Raw genomic sequence first — 18,197 nt, 5'->3', positions numbered from 1 at the left:
GAAGTCAGTCAGGGTTGATACAGGGGGAGGGGACGAAGTCAGTCAAGGTTGATACAGAGGAAGGGGGCAGAGTCAAAGGTGATACAGGGGAGAAGGGGCTCAATCAATCAGTCAGGGGTGATACGGGGAGGCGGCGCTGTCATTCAGGGGGATGTAGTCAGTGTGTGGTGATACAAGGGAAGAGTGTGCAGTCAATCAAGTCTGATTCAGGAAAAGGGGATGCAGTTAGTCACGGGTGATATAGGGGAAAGGGTAGAGTCAGACGGAGAGGAGGTGCAGTCAGTCAGGAGTGATACAAGGGAAGAAGGGGCAAAGTAAGGCAGGAGGAAGGGTGATACAGGGTGAGGTGACAAAATCAGTCAGGGCGGATTCAGGGAGAGAGTGCAGTAAACAGGGGTGATACAGGGGGAGGGTACATAGTCAGTCAGGGGTAATTCGGGGAGAGGGTCTGAGTCCGGTGTTATACAGGGGGAGGGGCTGAGTCTGTTAGGGGAGATACATGAGGAGAGGGCTCGGTTAGGGGTGAAAGGAGAAATAAGGATATAGGGCCCTCATTCATCCTTAACCCCTTTACGACCGCCGATACGCCTTTTAACGGCGGTAAATAAGGGTACTTTTTCCGATCCGCCGCTTTTTAACGGCGGTCGGAAAAAAGGGTCTAGCGCCCCCCAGAGTCAGAAAATTTCCGGGGTCTCAGCTGCCGGGGGTAGCTGAGACCCTGGAGATCATGATTCGGGCCGGTTTTTCCGGTCCCCAGTCACGTGATGACCGGTATACACCGTATACCGATCATCAAGTTATAGTAAATGACCGCGCCGGTAAAAAATGATTTATCTCCCATCTGGCATGATCAAACATGCCAGATGGGAGATAAATCTTTTTCCCGGTTCCCTCCGGTCCCCCGGTGTCCCCAAAGTGCCCCCCCCGACCCCCAACCCCCTCCCGAAAATCCAAGATGGCCGCGCGCACCGGCGATCACAGCAGCGCGCCGGCCGCATTTCCACTGTTCCTATGGTTTCTGTCGTATGTGCCATAACACATACGACAGAAACCTGCTCCCTAGGCCCCGCCGGGTCCCCCCCTACCCCCCCCTGGTGTCCCCCGGTGTCCCCCGGTGTCATACATACCTGTCGGAGCCCTGATCCCCCGCGGCCCCCTCCTCCGGCTCCTTCTCTGCAGACTCCGGTCACATGAGCAGAGCGCAGCTGTCAGCTTCCTGTGTTCAGGACGCTGGCTGCTCGCACTCTGCAGCTGTGACCCAGGGAGGGTGGGTGCAGATTCTTTGCACCCACTCTCCTAAAATGGAGGGTCTGCCCTCCTAGAAAATGGGGGATACGTTCCCTGAACGTGTCCCCCATATTCTAGAAGGTCCAGAGGCGACGTGGGACATCCAAATGGATTATTGTGGATTTTTTTTTTCTTTTCAATAAATTGGTCAATCAGGGAATGTTTGGGGGAGTGTTTTTTCAAATAAATTTTTTTTTGTTGTCAATTTTTTTTTTATTACTGTCAATTAGTTATGTCGGGTATCTGATAGACGCCGTGACATAACTAATTGCTGGGCTTGATGCCAGGTGACATTACACACCTGGTATCAACCCCATTCATTACCCCGTTAGCCAACGCACCAGGGCGCGGGATGAGCTGGGGCGAAGCGCCAGAATTGGCGCATCTAATGGATGCGCCACTTCTGGGGCGGCTGCGGCCTGCTATTTTTAGGCTGGGAAGAGTCCAATAACCGTGGCTCTTCCCATCCTGAGAATACCAGACCCCAGCTGTCAGCTTCACCTTGGCTGGTGATCTAATTTGGGGGGACCCCACGTTTGTTTTTTTTTTTAATTATTTATTTATAAATAATTAAAAAAAAAAAAACAGCTTGGGGAGCCCTCCAAATTGATCACCAGACAAGATGAAGCTGTCAGCTGTGGTTTGCAGGCTACAGCTGTCTGCTTTACCCTAGCTGGCTATCAAAAATAGGGGGGACCCCACGTCATTTATTTTAATTCTTTTTTTTTTTTTTTGGGCTAAATACAAGGCTAGGCATCCTTTAGTGTCACATGAAAGGCAGGTAAGGGGAGCTTCCTCGTTCCTGCGGCGTCACACATAGCGATGTGTGCTGCCGCAGGAGCGACGAACTACATCGTTACTGCTGCAGTAACGATAATCGAGAATGGACCCCCATGTCACCGATGAGCGATTTTGCACGTTTTTGCAACGATGCAAAATCGCTCATCGGTGTCACACGCAGCAACATCGCTAATGCGGCCGGATGTGCGTCACCAATTCCGTGACCCTAACGACTCCGCATTAGCGATGTCGCAGCGTGTAAAGCCCCCTTAACAGTGAGAAATTTTTTGATACAGCAACAGTTTTGTGAAGTACCTGTGGATTCAAAATGTTTACTATACTCCTGAATAAAATCCTTGAGGGGTCCAGTTTCCAAAATGAGGTCACTTGTGGGGGGTTTCTGATGTATAGGTGCCCAAGGGGCCCTGCTAATGTGACATGGTGCGCGCAATTTACTTCAACTTTTCCAAAATTCAAATGGTGCTCCTTCCATTCCAAGCCCTCCCATTTATCCAAACAAAGGTTTTTGGCCACATGTGTGGTATCCCTGCGCTCACAAGAAATTAGATAACAACCTGTGGGGTACACGTTTTGTTGTTGCCTCTTGAAAAAGTGAAAAATGTGTCGCTAAATCAACATTTTTGTGAAAAAAATGAAAATTTCAATATGGCAACCTAAGCTTATCAAATTCTGTGAAGTATTCGTGGATTCAAAATGCTCAATATACACCTAGATTAAAGCCTTGAGGGGTCTTATTTCCAGAATGGGGTCACTTGTGGGGGACCTCCACTGCTTAGGCACCTCAGGGGTTCTCCTAATGCAACATGGCGTCCGCTATTGATTCCAGCCAATTTTGCAGTCAAATTGCACTCCTTCTCTTCTGAGCCCTGTAGTGTGCCCAAACAGTTGATTTCCACCACATACAAGATATCAACAAACTCAGGAGAAATTGCGCAATAAATTTCATGGTGATTTTTTTCCTGTTACCCTTGTGAAAAAAAAAGCTACCTGGTTGAAGTAACAATTTTGTGGTAAAATTTTATTTTTTTATTTTCATGGCTCAACGTTATAAACTTCTGTAAAGCACCTGGGGGTTCAGGGTACTCACCAAACATCAAGATAAATTCCTTGAGGGGCCTAGTTTCCAATATGGGGTCACTTGTGGTGTTTTTTTGCTGTTTACGTACCTTAGGGGTCCTCCAAATGCGACATGGTGCCCGCAATCTTTTTCAGCCAAATTTCCTTTCCAAAATTCAAATATTGCTCCTTCCGTTCCAAGCCCTCCCATTTCTCCAAACAAAGGTTTCAGACCACAAGTGAGGTATCACCGCGCTCATAAAAAAGTGGGTAACAAACATTGGGGTCACATTTTTGGAATTACCTCTTGAAAAAGTGAAAAAATTGATGCTAAAGCAACATTTTTGAGAAAAAAATGAAAATTTTCAATGTGACAACGTAACGTTATCAAAATCTGTGAAGTACCTGTGGATCCAAAATGCTCACTATACCCCTAGATAGAAGCCTTAAGGGGTCTAGTTTCCAAAATGGTGTCACTTGTAAGGGGTTTCTGCTGTTTAGGTACCTTGGCGGACATGTAAATGCAACATGGTGCCCGCAATCTATTTCAGCCAAATTTGCTTTCCGAAATTCAAATATTGCTCCTTCTGTTCCGAGCCCTCCCATTTGTCCAAACAAAGGTTTCTGACCACATGTGGGGTATCGGCGCGTTCATAAGAAAGTGGGTAACAAGTTTTGGGGTTCATTTTGTTGTGTTATTTCTTCTAAAAGTGAACAAATTTGGGGTAGAGCAACATTTTAGGTAAAATTTTATTTTTTGCTTTTTTTCATTCCACTTTGCTTTAGTTCCTGTGAAGCACCTGAAGGGTTAATAAACTTCTTGGATGTGGTTTTGAGTACTTTGAGGCGTGCTGTTTTGAGAATGGTGTCACTTTTAGGTATTTTCTGTCACTTAGGCCTCTCAAAGTCACTTCAAATGTGATGTGGTCCCTAAAAAAATGGTTTTGTGAATTTTGTTGAAAAAATGGGAAATTGCTGATGAACTTTGACCCCTTCTAACTTCCTAAGCCCAAAACATTTTGTTTCAGAAATTGCGCTAATGTAAAGTAGACATGTGGGAAATGTTATTTATTAACTGTTTTGTGTGACATAACTCTCTGGGTTAAGGGCATAAAAATTAAAAGTTTGAAAATTGCAAAATTTTCAAAATTTTCATCAAATTTCCGATTTTTTCACAAATAAAAGCAAAAAATATCGTTCTAAATTTATAACTATCATGAAGTACAATATGTCACGAAAAAACAATGTCAGAATCACCGGGATCCGTTGAAGCGTTCCAGAGTTATGACCTCATAAAGTGACACTGGTCAGAATTGCAAAAAATGGCCTGGTCATTAAGTACAAAACTGGCTTCGTCCTTAAGGGGTTAAGTGACTTAGCCCCTAGCCCTGCTATAAACTCTGACTAAAATCTCCCATTTACACTTACTCACAGTTAGGCTGGCAGGGGAGCCCTCCATTATTCTTTGGTGCAGTAGCAGGCAGCCATTTATCTCTCTGTGCTCTGTACACTGTGCCTATGATGGTGCGGCGGGGTAGCACGCTTTATGAATCCCAGCACAGCTCATTGCCTGAGCTGTGCTGTAGAGGAAGGCACAAGCAAAACAAAACACCGATTGTCTGCCCTGTGGCCAATCAGTGTTAGTCTTATCAGTAGCAGCCCAGCTCTCCCTGCTCATTCAACACAGAAAAGAGCGGTGATAAGAAGACTTCAGAGGAAACAGTGTTCTGTTCTTTACCACTAGAAAACGGCAGTCTGCAGCTGACTATCCTGTCAGCAGTGACACGCACCGCTCTCCAATGTTGTCTAACTCTGAGAGGAGCATGCACAGTACATCACTACTACCCTCCCAGCGTTAGACAACGTTGGAGAGCACAGCTTGCGTCACTGCACAGGATCGGCAGCTGCAGACTGCTAGAGGTAAGGAACAGAACGTTGTCCCTTCTTGATGACTTCTTATCACTGTGCTTCGCACAGAGTTAGACAACCTGGGAGAGTGGTGAATGCATCACTGACAAACAAGTGTCATATCTATGCGATGCCAGCAGGTGCCAGTGCCTGGGCCCACCGGAGGATTCTCCGATGGGGCAATCCGACCCTGCCATGCTATAAGATTGCCAACACCCTGAAACAGATCTGCAACACGGTGGCCAAGACCATACAGTGGTTTATCAACACTGGTTCCATTCAGATCAGGCCTCGCCATGGTCAACCTAAAAAGTACAGTACACATGCTCAGCATCAAATCCAGAGGTTGTCTTTTCAAAATAGACGTATGAGTGCCAGCATTGCTGCAGAGGTCACAGGGGTGGGGGATCAGCCTGTCAGTCTTCAGAACATATGCCATACATTGCATCAAACTGATCTGCATGGCTGTCATCCCAGAAGGAAGTCTCTTCCAAAGATAATGCACAAAAAAGCCCACAAACAAGTTTCTGAAGTTTAATCAGACCAAGGACATGAATTACTGGAACCATGTCCTATGGTCTGATGAGACCCAAGATAAACTTATTTGGTTCAGATGGTGTCAAGTGTGTGTGACGGCAACAAGGTGAGGAGTACAAAGACAAGTGCGTCTTTGCTAAAGTCAAGTATGGTGTTGGGAGTGTCATGGTGTGGGGCTGCATGAGTGCTGCCGGCTGAGGAGAGCTACATTTCATTGAGGGAACCATGAATGCCAACATGTACTGTGACATACTGAAGAAGAGCATGATCCTCTCGATTTGGAAACTAGGCCGCAGGGCAGTATTCCAACATGATAACGACCCCAAACACACCTCCAAGATGACCACTGCCTTGCTAAAGAAATTGCGGGTAAAGGTGGACTGGCCAATCAGGTCTCCAGACCTAAACCCTATTGAGCACCTGTGGGGCCTCCTCAAATGGAAGGTCTCTAACATCCACCAGATCCGTGATATCAGCATGGAGTATGGAAGCAGATTCCAGTGGCTCTTGTGAAGGTCTAGTGACCTCCATGCCCAGGAGAGTTAAGGCAGTGGTGGAAAATAATGGTGGCCACATACAATATTCTCACTTTGGGCACAATTTGGTCATTTTCACTTAGGGGTGTACTCTGGTTGCCAACTGTTTTGACATTAATGGCTATATGTTGAGTTATTTAGAGAGCACAGCAAATTTACACTGTTATACAAGCTGTACACTGGCTACTTTACATTGTATCAAAGTGTCATGTCTTCAGTGTTGTCCCATGAAAAGATATAATAAAATATTTCCAAAATGTGAGGGGTGTACTCACATTTGTGATATACTGTATAAGTGATGGAGTGGGAAGGGGTTAAGGGCCAAAATTACACGTCTTTTTTCCTCCCAATGAATCATTTGATGATGCACTATAACAAATGTATTTGTATCATGTAGCCTCCAGCTTCACAGGGCAATTCCAACTGTTGTATAGAAGGCACAGACCATCTCCTCTGTACAAACAGCGAAAATCGCCAACTGATGGAAAAATACCGCCGTTGAAAGAAATGAGAAGGCTGGTTATGATATACATATTACCCATATCTACATGGAAAGCACATATACGGTAGTTTTACACTGGTGCTTATTAATCTCTATTTCCACAACAACAAGTAAACAGTGAAGATTCCACACTATATTGCCAAGGTGAAAATAATAATAATATTTATTCATTTATATAGCGCTATTAATTCCATAGCGCTTTACATACATTGGCATCACTGTCCCCATCGGGGCTCACAATCTAAATCCCCTATCAGTAGGTCTTTGGAGTGTGGGAGGAAACTGAAGAACCTGGAGGAAACCCATGAAAACACAAGGAGAACATACAAACTCCTTGCAGATGTTGTCCTTTGTGGGAATTTAACCCAGGACCCCAGCGCTGCAAGGCTAACCACTGAGCCAAAATCTGCAACTAAACAGGCAGATCCGGAGAACTGGTCCCTTTCTGCGGCAGATTTTCATACAATCTGTCCCGTCACCGTGTGGATGTACCATTAGGCTGTGTGCACACTGTTTTGTTTTATTGGCGTGCAGATTTGTCACAAAACCTGAAGGGGAACCTGATACCAGCAAAGTGACTGAGAATCCTGACGTATCATGCATACATTGCTTATTTGGGACATAGATAATAATCTCAGCATGTCAATTTTTTTAGAGTTTTTGCAGCGTTTTGTTTTTACCCCATTCAAGTCCACCGTTCCATGGGGTCATCAGGTTACCCCAAGGCACCATGGGAACGATCGGTCCATGCGATTACCATCACGGGGGTGACGATCTTGCCTTGGGTGGGGGGGCTTTTAACCTGTTAAATACAGCTATCATGATTGTCAGCGGTATTTAAAAAGTTAATTGGCTCTGATCTGGTGAGGGCCGATGTCCGTGGGTGTCAGCTGACACCCACATGATTTCCAAGTGCAGGGCCGCGGTATTCACTTATTCATCAACCCCATTAGAAAGCGGTGCTGAGGAATAAGGCCCATCAATGACTGCCATTAAAAGGCGTATTGGCGGTTGTTAAGGGGTTAACATATTATAATGGTTATTATTTGATTCTGCTCATTTGATTACATTGGCTTAGTTCTCACTTTGTGAGACTCCCATACTTTCACACCTTGGGGCAATTATTCACACACAGTTTACTTCCTTTTATCTTTACATATACACACACATTTACCTATTTACCCCAGGCATCACATTTCCATTCATTAATTAAATGTTACTTGTACAACCAATGTGATGGTTCAATTCAGACAATGTTTTTAGTTTTTGCCCTGGGCCTGTTTTTTTGCATTCTGCACATTTCCATATTTTCGCTCTGTATATAGTTTTAATATGTATATCTCTTTGAACTGATGTACCAATAAAGGATTTTTACATTGATCATTGGAGACGAGTCTTTATTTCTGTCAGATCTATTGAGATAGACAGAGCGAGTGAAAGACATATACTAAAATTGCACCCTGTGGAGCATATTGCACACCTTTCTATAATTACGGTAAATAAAAAAAAAAATGATATGGGATCCCCATTTTGATAACCAGCCAAAATAAAACATGCAGCTGCGGGCTGATATTATCGGGATGGGAAGGTCCATGGTAATTGGGTCCTTCCTAGCCTAAAAATAGCACATTGCAGCTGCCCCAGAAGTGGTGCAGCACATTAGATGTGCCAATTCTTGAGCTTCACTTCAGCTCTTCCCGATTACCCTGGTGCGGTGTCAATTGGGGTTAGGGTCAGCTGTGTAAGGTCAGCTGGCATCAAGCCCTGGTGTTAACATTGCAGAGGTGTCTATCAGACACCCCCCATTACTAAGGCCCCTTCACACATCAGTGTTTCCAGTACGTGCGACGTTAAAATTATTGGGTCTGCGCACACGTGCATGTTTTCACATAAATAGTGTGTCTGTGCGGAACATACAGGTGTCTGTGTGCTCCACACGTAGACATGTCCGTTTTTCGCCAGCAGAACAAGTGTCACACTGACCGCACGGATGTGATACGTATGACACGTACCAGGGAAAACCACGTTTCTGCTAAATAAAATTAATTTTTACACTCACCCTCTCCAGCGCTGCTGTCTCTGCCGCCGCTGTCACTTGCTTCCGACTCCCGCTCATTATGCTCATTGAATATTCACTGCACCGAGGACCGGAAGCAGCAGCAGCAGCAGGGAGTCAGCAGAGCGGGAGACCACAGAGCGGAAGACATCAGCCCCACTGACAGCAGTGCCAGGACAGGTAAGCATAAAGTTCCTGTTCTCCGTGTGTTATCATGGATAGCACACGGAGAACACTCATGGGCATAAATCAATCATAGCACACGGAGGGCCATATGCACCTTTTACACGTTCATGCAAAATGTGCGTGTTTTTCACGGACGTGTGAAAGAGGCCTAACACAGTAAGTGAAAAGAAAAAAAAAATACTTTTTGATGAAACACTCATACTTTCCCTGGTTGACACACACACATATATAAATATATAGATAATTCAAGCAGGTCTGCTGTAGTCCGGTGATTGTTACGTAGTCCACAAGTGGAAATCTAAAAGACATAAAAAGATAGACAAAAGCAAGACACGGTCCCTGGTTCACCAATTTATTAGAAAGCAAAGTTCCCGGGTCTGACATAGTCCAGCGCTTCCCACGGCTTTCCTCGATTACATGGATTAATGGCTATGAAACCTCCGAATGAGGCTCCGTAGACCTTGAGAAGCAGCCAGACCCGGCTCATGCTGCACTCCGTGACTGTGATAAGCGGTGACATTCCTGACGTCGCTACCCATTAGTGTCCTAAGTACAGCGGAGCACTGTGTGAACCGGGACCGGCTGCTCTCAAAGTCTATGGAGCCTTGTTCTGAGATTTTATAGTCTTTAATCCATGTAATTATGGATCCCTGTGGGAAGAGCTGGACTACATCAGACTCGAGAACTTTACTTTCTAATAAACTGGTGAATGAGGGACAGTCTCTTGTTTTTGTTTGGTTTTATGCCTTTCAGGTTTCCACTTGTGGACTATATTGGATTCCTGGTCTACAGTGGACCTGCATGGATTTTGTTTTATAAAATTTGTGAACCAGAGAAAGTGTGGAGGAGTGTTCTTCAATTAAACTATTCTTGTTTGTGTTTTTTTTTTTCTTTCCACCTACTGGAGTAGTAATGGGGGTGTCTGATACACACCTTGCCATTACTGACACCGGGGCTTGATGCCAGCTGACATGAACCCCGATTGCCACCGCACCAGGGCAATCAAGAAGAGTTGAAGTGACGCTCCAGAATAGTGCCTCTAATGTGATGCTCCACTTCTGCGGTAGCTGCTATTTCATTCATAAAAAGCTGTCCGATAGGCTCCACAGGGTGCAATTATATATGTCTGTAGGTCTATACAGTATATCTGTCTATCTCCATAGCATTCATTGGTGATCAAAACCGCATGCATAAATGAGGCAGAACGCAAAGGAGGCAGAAATGGATCCAAATACTGGTGTGCACATAGCCTTATCCTATGCAGTGATCAGATGTAGAACTACAACTCTAAGCATGCTTAGAGAGACATATGTTGGGAACTACTGCACCAGACCTGCATATACGTTATTCTTAATATTGCTAATCCCACAAGTGCCAGGCGGAGTAACAGAGGAACACGAGGGTGACCCTCACTCACCTTTAAATCCACTCTTGTTTTTGAAGGCCTGAAATATAGAAGAGTGCTCAGTAAATGACAGGTGGTCACACGGCCATGATGGGTGGCTAGTGCTACACATCCCGGGGCTCACTCACCATACTGCTGCACTGGCCGCCTTATACACGGCTCCTGCCAGGAGTAGAGGCCATAAGGCCGCATTCAGACCAGTATTCCAGCACACAGAGCATGAGGCGTCTCCCGGTTACCATGGCAGCCGAGATTTCCCAGTCTCCTCCCCTCCCACCATGGCCGTGCATTTACACGGTATCTGGGCCACTCACATTAACCGCCACTCTATCCATATCCTGCAATAGCAGGACTTCCGGCCGAGAGCACGGCATTATGGGGAATGTAGTTTACTGTTAGTGACGTCTGGACTCGGGAGAACCGATAGTGCGGCACTGGACTTCCGTCCGTCATCTGTGTTAAATGGTCTATTTTGTCAAGTGTTATAGCAAATGTCTAGGGAAAAACAAAAGGAAAACGTAGCAGGTACCCATAACAGCCTATCAGATGCTGGCTCTCATTCTTCATAGCACCTTTTGAAAATGAAAGCAGCCACGTAATTGGTTGCTACAGACAACTTTTGTCAACATGATAGATCTACATACTGAGGAAAAATGAACAAAACAGAGTAAATGCTTGTTCATGCAATCCAGTCACCCTTGGGCAAGGTTAAAGGGGTTGGCCAAGACATTGCTGGGGTGTGACACCTGGTGCCTATGGTGGCCAAAACTACTCAGCTGTGGAGCTGCTTGGCTCTGACAGCTATATAATGGAGACAGCTGGATACTGCATGTCTGCCCCCTCTATTTCGGTCCATAGGGGCGGATATGCAGCTCCCAGCCGCTGCCACCATTCTATTGACGGAGCTGTGCTCTGCAGGGTCAGGCACCCCCGGCAATCAGACATTGGCTACCTATTCTACAGATAGGCCAAGAATCTAAAAGTCCCGACAACCCCTTTAAGGGTCTGTGCGACTTTTAGAAAGGACAAATTCTTATGGGTAGACTACCGGGTCAGAAAAATTACCAAAATGGACGGTCCGCCACTCTGCTGGTGGCAACCGCCCACCACTTTCCTGGCTTCCTCTTCTAGATGGGGGTGTCAGGTGACCACTGCAGCCAATCACCTCCTCCTGGAAAAGACCACATGCGGGTGCTTTAGGTGAGTAATATTTTTATTGTTTTTTTACCACCACCATGAGCCCATGAATACAATGTTTATTAGTGTCCGGCAACCACCTAACGTGCTATATTTCCACAATTTGTAAGCTCCGCTAAAAGCTCCTTCAATGATGGACAATAAAAGTGGGTCATGGAGAAGTAGACGAAGGTGACCTGGCTAATAAATCCTATTTTCTTTTACATCAGGTGTGAAGAAATGGCACAAGGACAGTAAATGAAGAAGGCAAAGTGGCATAGGCAATATTCTGGTAAACATTTGGTCCTGGCAGTCATACGGATGTTACTTTTTACATGTAGCACCTACCTGTACAATTAATGGGTTTTCAAAAATGGAAACCATTGGCTAAACTAGGGAGATACCTTAGAATACCAAAAGAACCATTAGGCCATGTGCACACATTGCATTTTTCTTGCATATTGGTTGCGCTTTTAATTGCACCGTGTCAATGATAGAATGCATGCATTTTGCTTCCCCAGCAAAGTCTATGAGAAGTCAGAAATTTCCATGCGCACGTTGCTATTTTTTAAGCCCCCTTCACACATCCGTGAAATACGTGCGTGTTTGTTCCGTTTCCGTATATACCAGAGACACGGACAAACATGCACCAATGTTAATCTATGTTTGAGGTCACACGTGCGTTATTTCATAATGTGCATGTCCGTGATCCGTATGTTTTTCCGTTTTGAACGGAAGCATGTCCGTTATCTGCACGGAGCACGCACACATGGACCCAATGAAAGTCTATGGGTATGTGCGCACACGTTAGTAAACACGTATGCATCTCCCTATGGTCCATGTCCGTTTGGTGTTTTTTTTTTCTAGCGATGTCGGTCATTCTATTTCTGTGTATGTAGGTCGGTCTCTGTCTGTCTGTCTGTCTCTCTGTCTTATAAATAGGAATAACGTTTGGAACACCATTCTAAGTCTGAACTGGGTGCAAAAACCTAAAAAAACATCACTATGGGGAGATAAGGTATGCACACCAGTGACTATGTAAGGGGAATACATGAAATAGCAGAAACTGCTGTGTGAATACTGACTTGAAAAATCCAATAGCTATATGTAAGAGTGAATATGTGAAAAATGGAATCTGCATTACTGCCATGAACATATGAATCAAGAGAAATTTAGCTACTGAATTGATCAATGCAATAGAGCCCCAACACTACGCCAAAGTATTTCAATCAATTAAGTAGCTAAATTTCTCTTGATTCATATGTTCATGGCAGTAATGCAGATTCCATTTTTCACATTTTCACTCTTGCATATAGCTATTGGATTTTTCAAGTCAGTATTCACACAGCAGTTTCTGCTATTTCATGTATTCCCCTTACATAGTCACTGGTGTGCATACCTTATCTCCCCATAGTGTCTCTCTGTCTTGTCTGTCCCTCTCTAAGTCTGTTGGTCAGTCTCCCCCTCTCTCATACTTACTGATCACCGAAGCGGCGCTGCACAGCTGTAAAATAGACTCCGTCGGCTTTTACTATTTTGAAAAAGCCGGACGCTCATTAATCAATCTTGTATTCCCTGCTTTCCCTGCCCACCGGCGCCTATGATTGGTTGCAGTGAGACATGCCCCCACGCTGAGTGACAGATGTCTCACTGCAACCAATCACAGCAGCCGGTGGGCGTGTCTATACTGTGCAGGCAAAAAAATAAATAATTAAAAAAAAACGACGTGCGGTCCCCCCCATTTTGATAGCAGCCAGGGTAAAGCCACATGGCTGAAGGCTGGTATTCTCAGGATGGGGAGCACCACGTTATGGGGAGCCCCCCAGCCTAACAATATCAGCCAGCAGCTGCCCAGAATTGCCGCATCCATTAGATGCGATAGTTCTGGGACTCTACCCGGCTCTTCCCGATTTGCCCTCGTGCGTTGGCAATCGGGGCAATAAGGAGTTATTGGCAGCCCATAGCTGCCAATAAGTCCTAGATTAATCATTGCAGGCGTCTATGAGATAAACACTACAAAAAAACCCTCGTTCACCAATTTATTAAGCCCCAAAAACCCCTCCAGGTCCGACGTAATCCACGGAGGTCCCTCGTCGCTTCCAGCTCTGCTACATGAAGGTGACAGGAGCTGCAGAAGAACACCGCCGCTCCTGTCACCTCCACGCAGCAACTGAGGTGAGTATCGCGATTAGCTGAGCTGTCACTCAGGTAACTCGCGGCCACCGCTGGATCCTCCAACTGTGACAGCAAGTCGCCCGAGTGACAGCGATGAAGTCACAGGTGAGTTGCGCTCATGAGTGGAGGATCCAGCGAGCCACGGGTAACCTGAGTGATGGCAGCGCTAATCGCGCTGCTCACTACAGTCACTCAGGGGATTAGCGGTCACCGGTGAGTCCTTCACGGGTGTCTGCTAATCAGTATGCGACACAGACAGAGCCACTGGATGACAATGAAGTCGGGTGAAGTTCACCCGAGTTCATTCTCAGCACACGACTCTGTCTGCTGTCAGCGGGTATGCATCAATGACATGTTACATCACACACGGACATTTCACACGGACAACACACACACACGTCAGTTAAGTTTCACACGGATATTACACACGCACACACGGCTAGCATACGCAGTTCACACAGATGCCACACGGACCTTAAAAACGGACACAAAAACGGGACAAGGACCCGAAAAACGGCCCGTAACACATGTGCGTGTATTTTCACGGACGTGTGAAGGGGGCCTTAAGCAGCGTTTTGTTTGTCAAATATTTGTCAAAATCGATGCCTAAAAAAAAGCAGCATGTCACTTCTTCATTGCGTTTTGTGAACATTTTACACCCATTGAAATCAATAAGGTGTGTCAAGTCACAACCAAAATGTTTAGCTGTGCGCTTGCACTGCATTTTGGTTGCATTTTGGATCCGTTCTTGTCAACAAAAATGCAGGTCTCTCGGTCTCTCTCTGCCGGTAGATCTTTCTCTGTCTGTCTCTCTGTCGGTCTCTCTCTGTCGGTCTCTCTCTCTGTCCGTTTCGGTCTCTATCTCTCTCCCTCTCTCCGCTTCATACTTACCAATCACTGGCGCGGCGCAGCGCAGCTGTCACACTGTTCCCATGGCCTCTCCTGCTTCTGAAAGTGCCGGCCGCTCATTAGGCTCATCTCATATTCACTGCTTCCCCGCCCACCAGCAAATATGATTGGTCGAAGTCAGACGCGCCCCCACGCTGAGTGACAGCTGTCTCATTGCATCCAATCACAGCCACCTGTGGGCGGGTCTATATCGTGCAGTATAATAAATAAATAGAATTCTATCTCATTACCCCTTCTTTTCAAAGGTGCTTACACAGACCCTGTCCACTACCTGCGGCATCCTAACTATTCAAGTCTCCCAGTTAATTAAATAAATTACTTGAATTGATTCATTCACAGCTTTTTTTTTTTTCCTTTTTTGAGTGCCAGTGTTTCACCTATATACATTTTTAAATAAATAAATAATTAAAAAAAACAGCGTGCGGTCCCCCCCCAAATTTTAATACCCAGCCAAGATAAAGCCACACAGCTGAGGGCTGGTATTCTCAGACTGGGGAGACCCACGTTATTGGGAGCCCCCCAGCCTAAAAATATCAGCCAGCAGGCGCCCGGAATTGCCGCATCAATTAGATTCGACAGATACGATATAGACCCGCCCACCGGCGACTTTTGATTAGTTGCAGTCTGACAGCTGTCACTCAGCGTGAGGGCGTGTCTGACTACAACCAATCATAGGTGCTGGTGGGTAGGGGAAGCAGTGAATATGAGATGAGCCTAATGAGCGGGTGAAGTGAATATGAAATGAGCCTAATGAGTGGCCGACAGTCTCATAAGCAGGAGAGGCCGCTGTGATCGGTGAGTATGAAGTGGAGAGAGACAGAGAGAGAATGGAGAAAAGTTGGTGACCTGTGTTTTTGTTGACAAAAATGTATCCAAATCGCAACCAAAAGGCAGTGCAAGCGCACAGCAAAACATTTTGGTTGCGATTTGACACACCTCATTCATTTCAATGGGTGGAAAATGTTCACAAAACGCAATGAAGAAATGACATGCTGCCTTTTTTTTAGGCAACGATTTTGACAAATATTTGTCTAATAAAACGCTGCCTAAAAAAAGCAACGTGCGCATGGAAATTCTTATTTATGAGAGACTTTGCTGGGGAAGCACAACACATTCATTTTGTCAATGACACAGTGCAGTTTAAAACACAACCAAAACGCACGAAAAAACGCAACGTGCGCATATGGCCTTACTCACTTGATAAAACTTCCATTGCTTCTGTGCCTCCTCTTCCTCCAATTCCCTGTTTGCTGCAGTACTGAGATGTTTCTGGTTTCAGGAGGAGACAGCTGAGGGGAATGACTGGCTGCAGTGGTCACAAAAGCATACGTCGGTACTGCAGCAATCTCAAACCATTAGGTGAACATAAATAGAAAAGATCTATAAGACCCGATTCAGATGGATGTATTTTCGGTCCATGTAGTGTCCGTGTGAATGATGGATAGCACACTGCAAAGCAGGCTGAGAAGAGAGTAACGTCTGCGTTGCAATGTGCTGACCATTAGATACCGTAGTATATTACATCGTACGATCTTCACATTACCATGCTTGTCACATGAAAGCACCTCACTGTAACGCAGGCTGAGAAGAGAGTGACATCTGCTTTGCGATGTCCGATCATTAGATACCGTAGTATATCACATCACACCATCTTCTTCACATCGCCGCGCTTGTCACATCAAAGCACTGTACTGTAAAGCAGACTGAGAGGAGTGAAGTGTGATCTGGGCATGCGTATCTGTGGGTTCAAGGTGTTCACTACACATCTAAATAAACTTCTTCAGGGGTGAAGTTTCCAAAATGAAGTGATTTGGGGGGGTTGTCATTATTTAGGCAAATCAGAGGCTCTGCATACACGACATGGCGTCTGCTATCTATTCTATCCAGCTTTGTGCTACAAAATTCAAATAGCGCTCTTTCCCTTCCGAGCCCTGACGCGCACCCAAACAGTAGTTCTCCACCACATATGGGGTATTGGCATACTCAAGAGAAATTGCACAAAAAATTGTATGGTCCATTTTCTCCTGATCACCAGGATCCGTTGAAGTGTTCTAGAGCTTTTACCTTATAAAGTGACGGTAAAAAGAGACTGGGTGGTAAAAGGGTTAAGGTACATCCATTTGAATATATTTTTGGTCTATATGCATTAGGACTGCACACACAGCGCATTGATCAATAAAAGGAAAAATGTAGAAAATCAGATTGCACTCACCATCCCTGCGCCATTGCCATGCAGTTCTGCCTGCAGTTTTAATGTACTCTGAATTAAGATGTATTTTACGGATGGTGAGTGCAATCTGATTTTCTACATTTTATCTTGAATGTCATATGACCTTTTTTCTACATGTGTTGCACCACATCCTCTTTTTTTGTTACCACTTGTTTTTTTTTTTCTATGATACTGAGTGCCATCGTTTTATCTTTGTTACTTTGATTAATATTAAGCAAATGTGAAAGTGCACAAGTGATTTGCCACACAATGTCTCCTTAGATTTGTGGACTATACAGTGCCTACAAGTAGTATTCAACCCCCTGCAGATTTAGCAGGTTTACACATTCGGAATTAACTTGGCATTGTGACATTTGGACTGTAGATCAGCCTGGAAGTGTGAAATGCACTGCAGCAAAAAAGAATGTTATTTCTTTTTTTATTTTTTTTTTTAAATTGTGAAAAGTTTATTCAGAGGGTCATTTATTATTCAACCCCTCAAACCACAAGAATTCTGTTTGGTTCCCCTAAAGTATTAAGAAGTATTTCAGGCACAAAGAACAATGAGCTTCACATGTTTGGATTAATTATCTCTTTTTCCAGCCTTTTCTGACTAATTAAGACCCTCCCCAAACTTGTGAACAGCACTCATACTTGGTCAACATGGGAAAGACAAAGGAGCATTCCAAGGCCATCAGAGACAAGATCGTGGAGGGTCACAAGGCTGGCAAGGGGTACAAAACCCTTTCCAAGGAGTTGGGCCTACCTGTCTCCACTGTTGGGAGCATCATCCGGAAGTGGAAGGCTTATGGAACTACTGTTAGCCTTCCACGGCCTGGACAGCCTTTGAAAGTTTCCACCCGTGCCGGGGCCAGGCTTGTCCGAAGAGTCAAGGCTAACCTAAGGACAACAAGGAAGGAGTTCCGGGAAGATCTCATGGCAGTGGGGACATTGGTTTTAGTCAATACCATAAGTAACGTACTCCACCGCAATGGTCTCCGTTCCAGACGAGCCCATAAGGTACCTTTACTTTCAAAGCGTCATGTCAAGGCTCGTCTACAGTTTGCTCATGATCACTTGAAGGACTCTGAGACAGACTGGTTCAAGGTTCTCTGGTCTGATGAGACCAAGATCGAGATCTTTGGTGCCAACCACACACGTGACGTTTGGAGACTGGATGGCACTGCATACGACCCCAAGAATACCATCCCTACAGTCAAGCATGGTGGTGGCAGCATCATGCTGTGGGTCTGTTACTCAGCCAAGGGGCCTGGCCATCTGGTCCGCATCCATGGGAAGATGGATAGCACGGCCTACCTGGAGATTTTGGCCAAGAACCTCCGCTCCTCCATCAAGGATCTTAAGATGGGTCGTCATTTCATCTTCCAACAAGACAACGACCCAAAGCACACAGCCAAGAAAACCAAGGCCTGGTTCAAGAGGGAAAAAATCAA

At 45.3% G+C, this 18,197-nt stretch overlaps 1 protein-coding gene across 1 annotated transcript in view; it reads right to left on the bottom strand.

The window, feature by feature from the left end:
- FBF1 (Fas binding factor 1) overlaps positions 1–10,640 on the bottom strand; it is a 159,209-nt gene extending 148,569 nt beyond the window's left edge. The window contains exons 1-2 of the mRNA XM_075349603.1: positions 10,403–10,640; positions 10,287–10,314 (exon numbers count right to left, since the gene is read on the bottom strand). Coding sequence (XP_075205718.1) covers positions 10,287–10,314; positions 10,403–10,405 — 31 coding nt within the window. The 5' untranslated portion in view covers positions 10,406–10,640. The remainder of the gene's footprint in view (positions 1–10,286; positions 10,315–10,402) is intronic.
- Between the last annotated feature and the right edge of the window lie 7,557 nt (positions 10,641–18,197).

The sequence above is a fragment of the Anomaloglossus baeobatrachus genome, chromosome 5 (assembly GCF_048569485.1).
Source record: "Anomaloglossus baeobatrachus isolate aAnoBae1 chromosome 5, aAnoBae1.hap1, whole genome shotgun sequence".
In the NCBI taxonomy this organism is placed as follows: domain Eukaryota; kingdom Metazoa; phylum Chordata; class Amphibia; order Anura; family Aromobatidae; genus Anomaloglossus; species Anomaloglossus baeobatrachus.
This window is presented reverse-complemented; position numbering and strand designations above follow the sequence as displayed.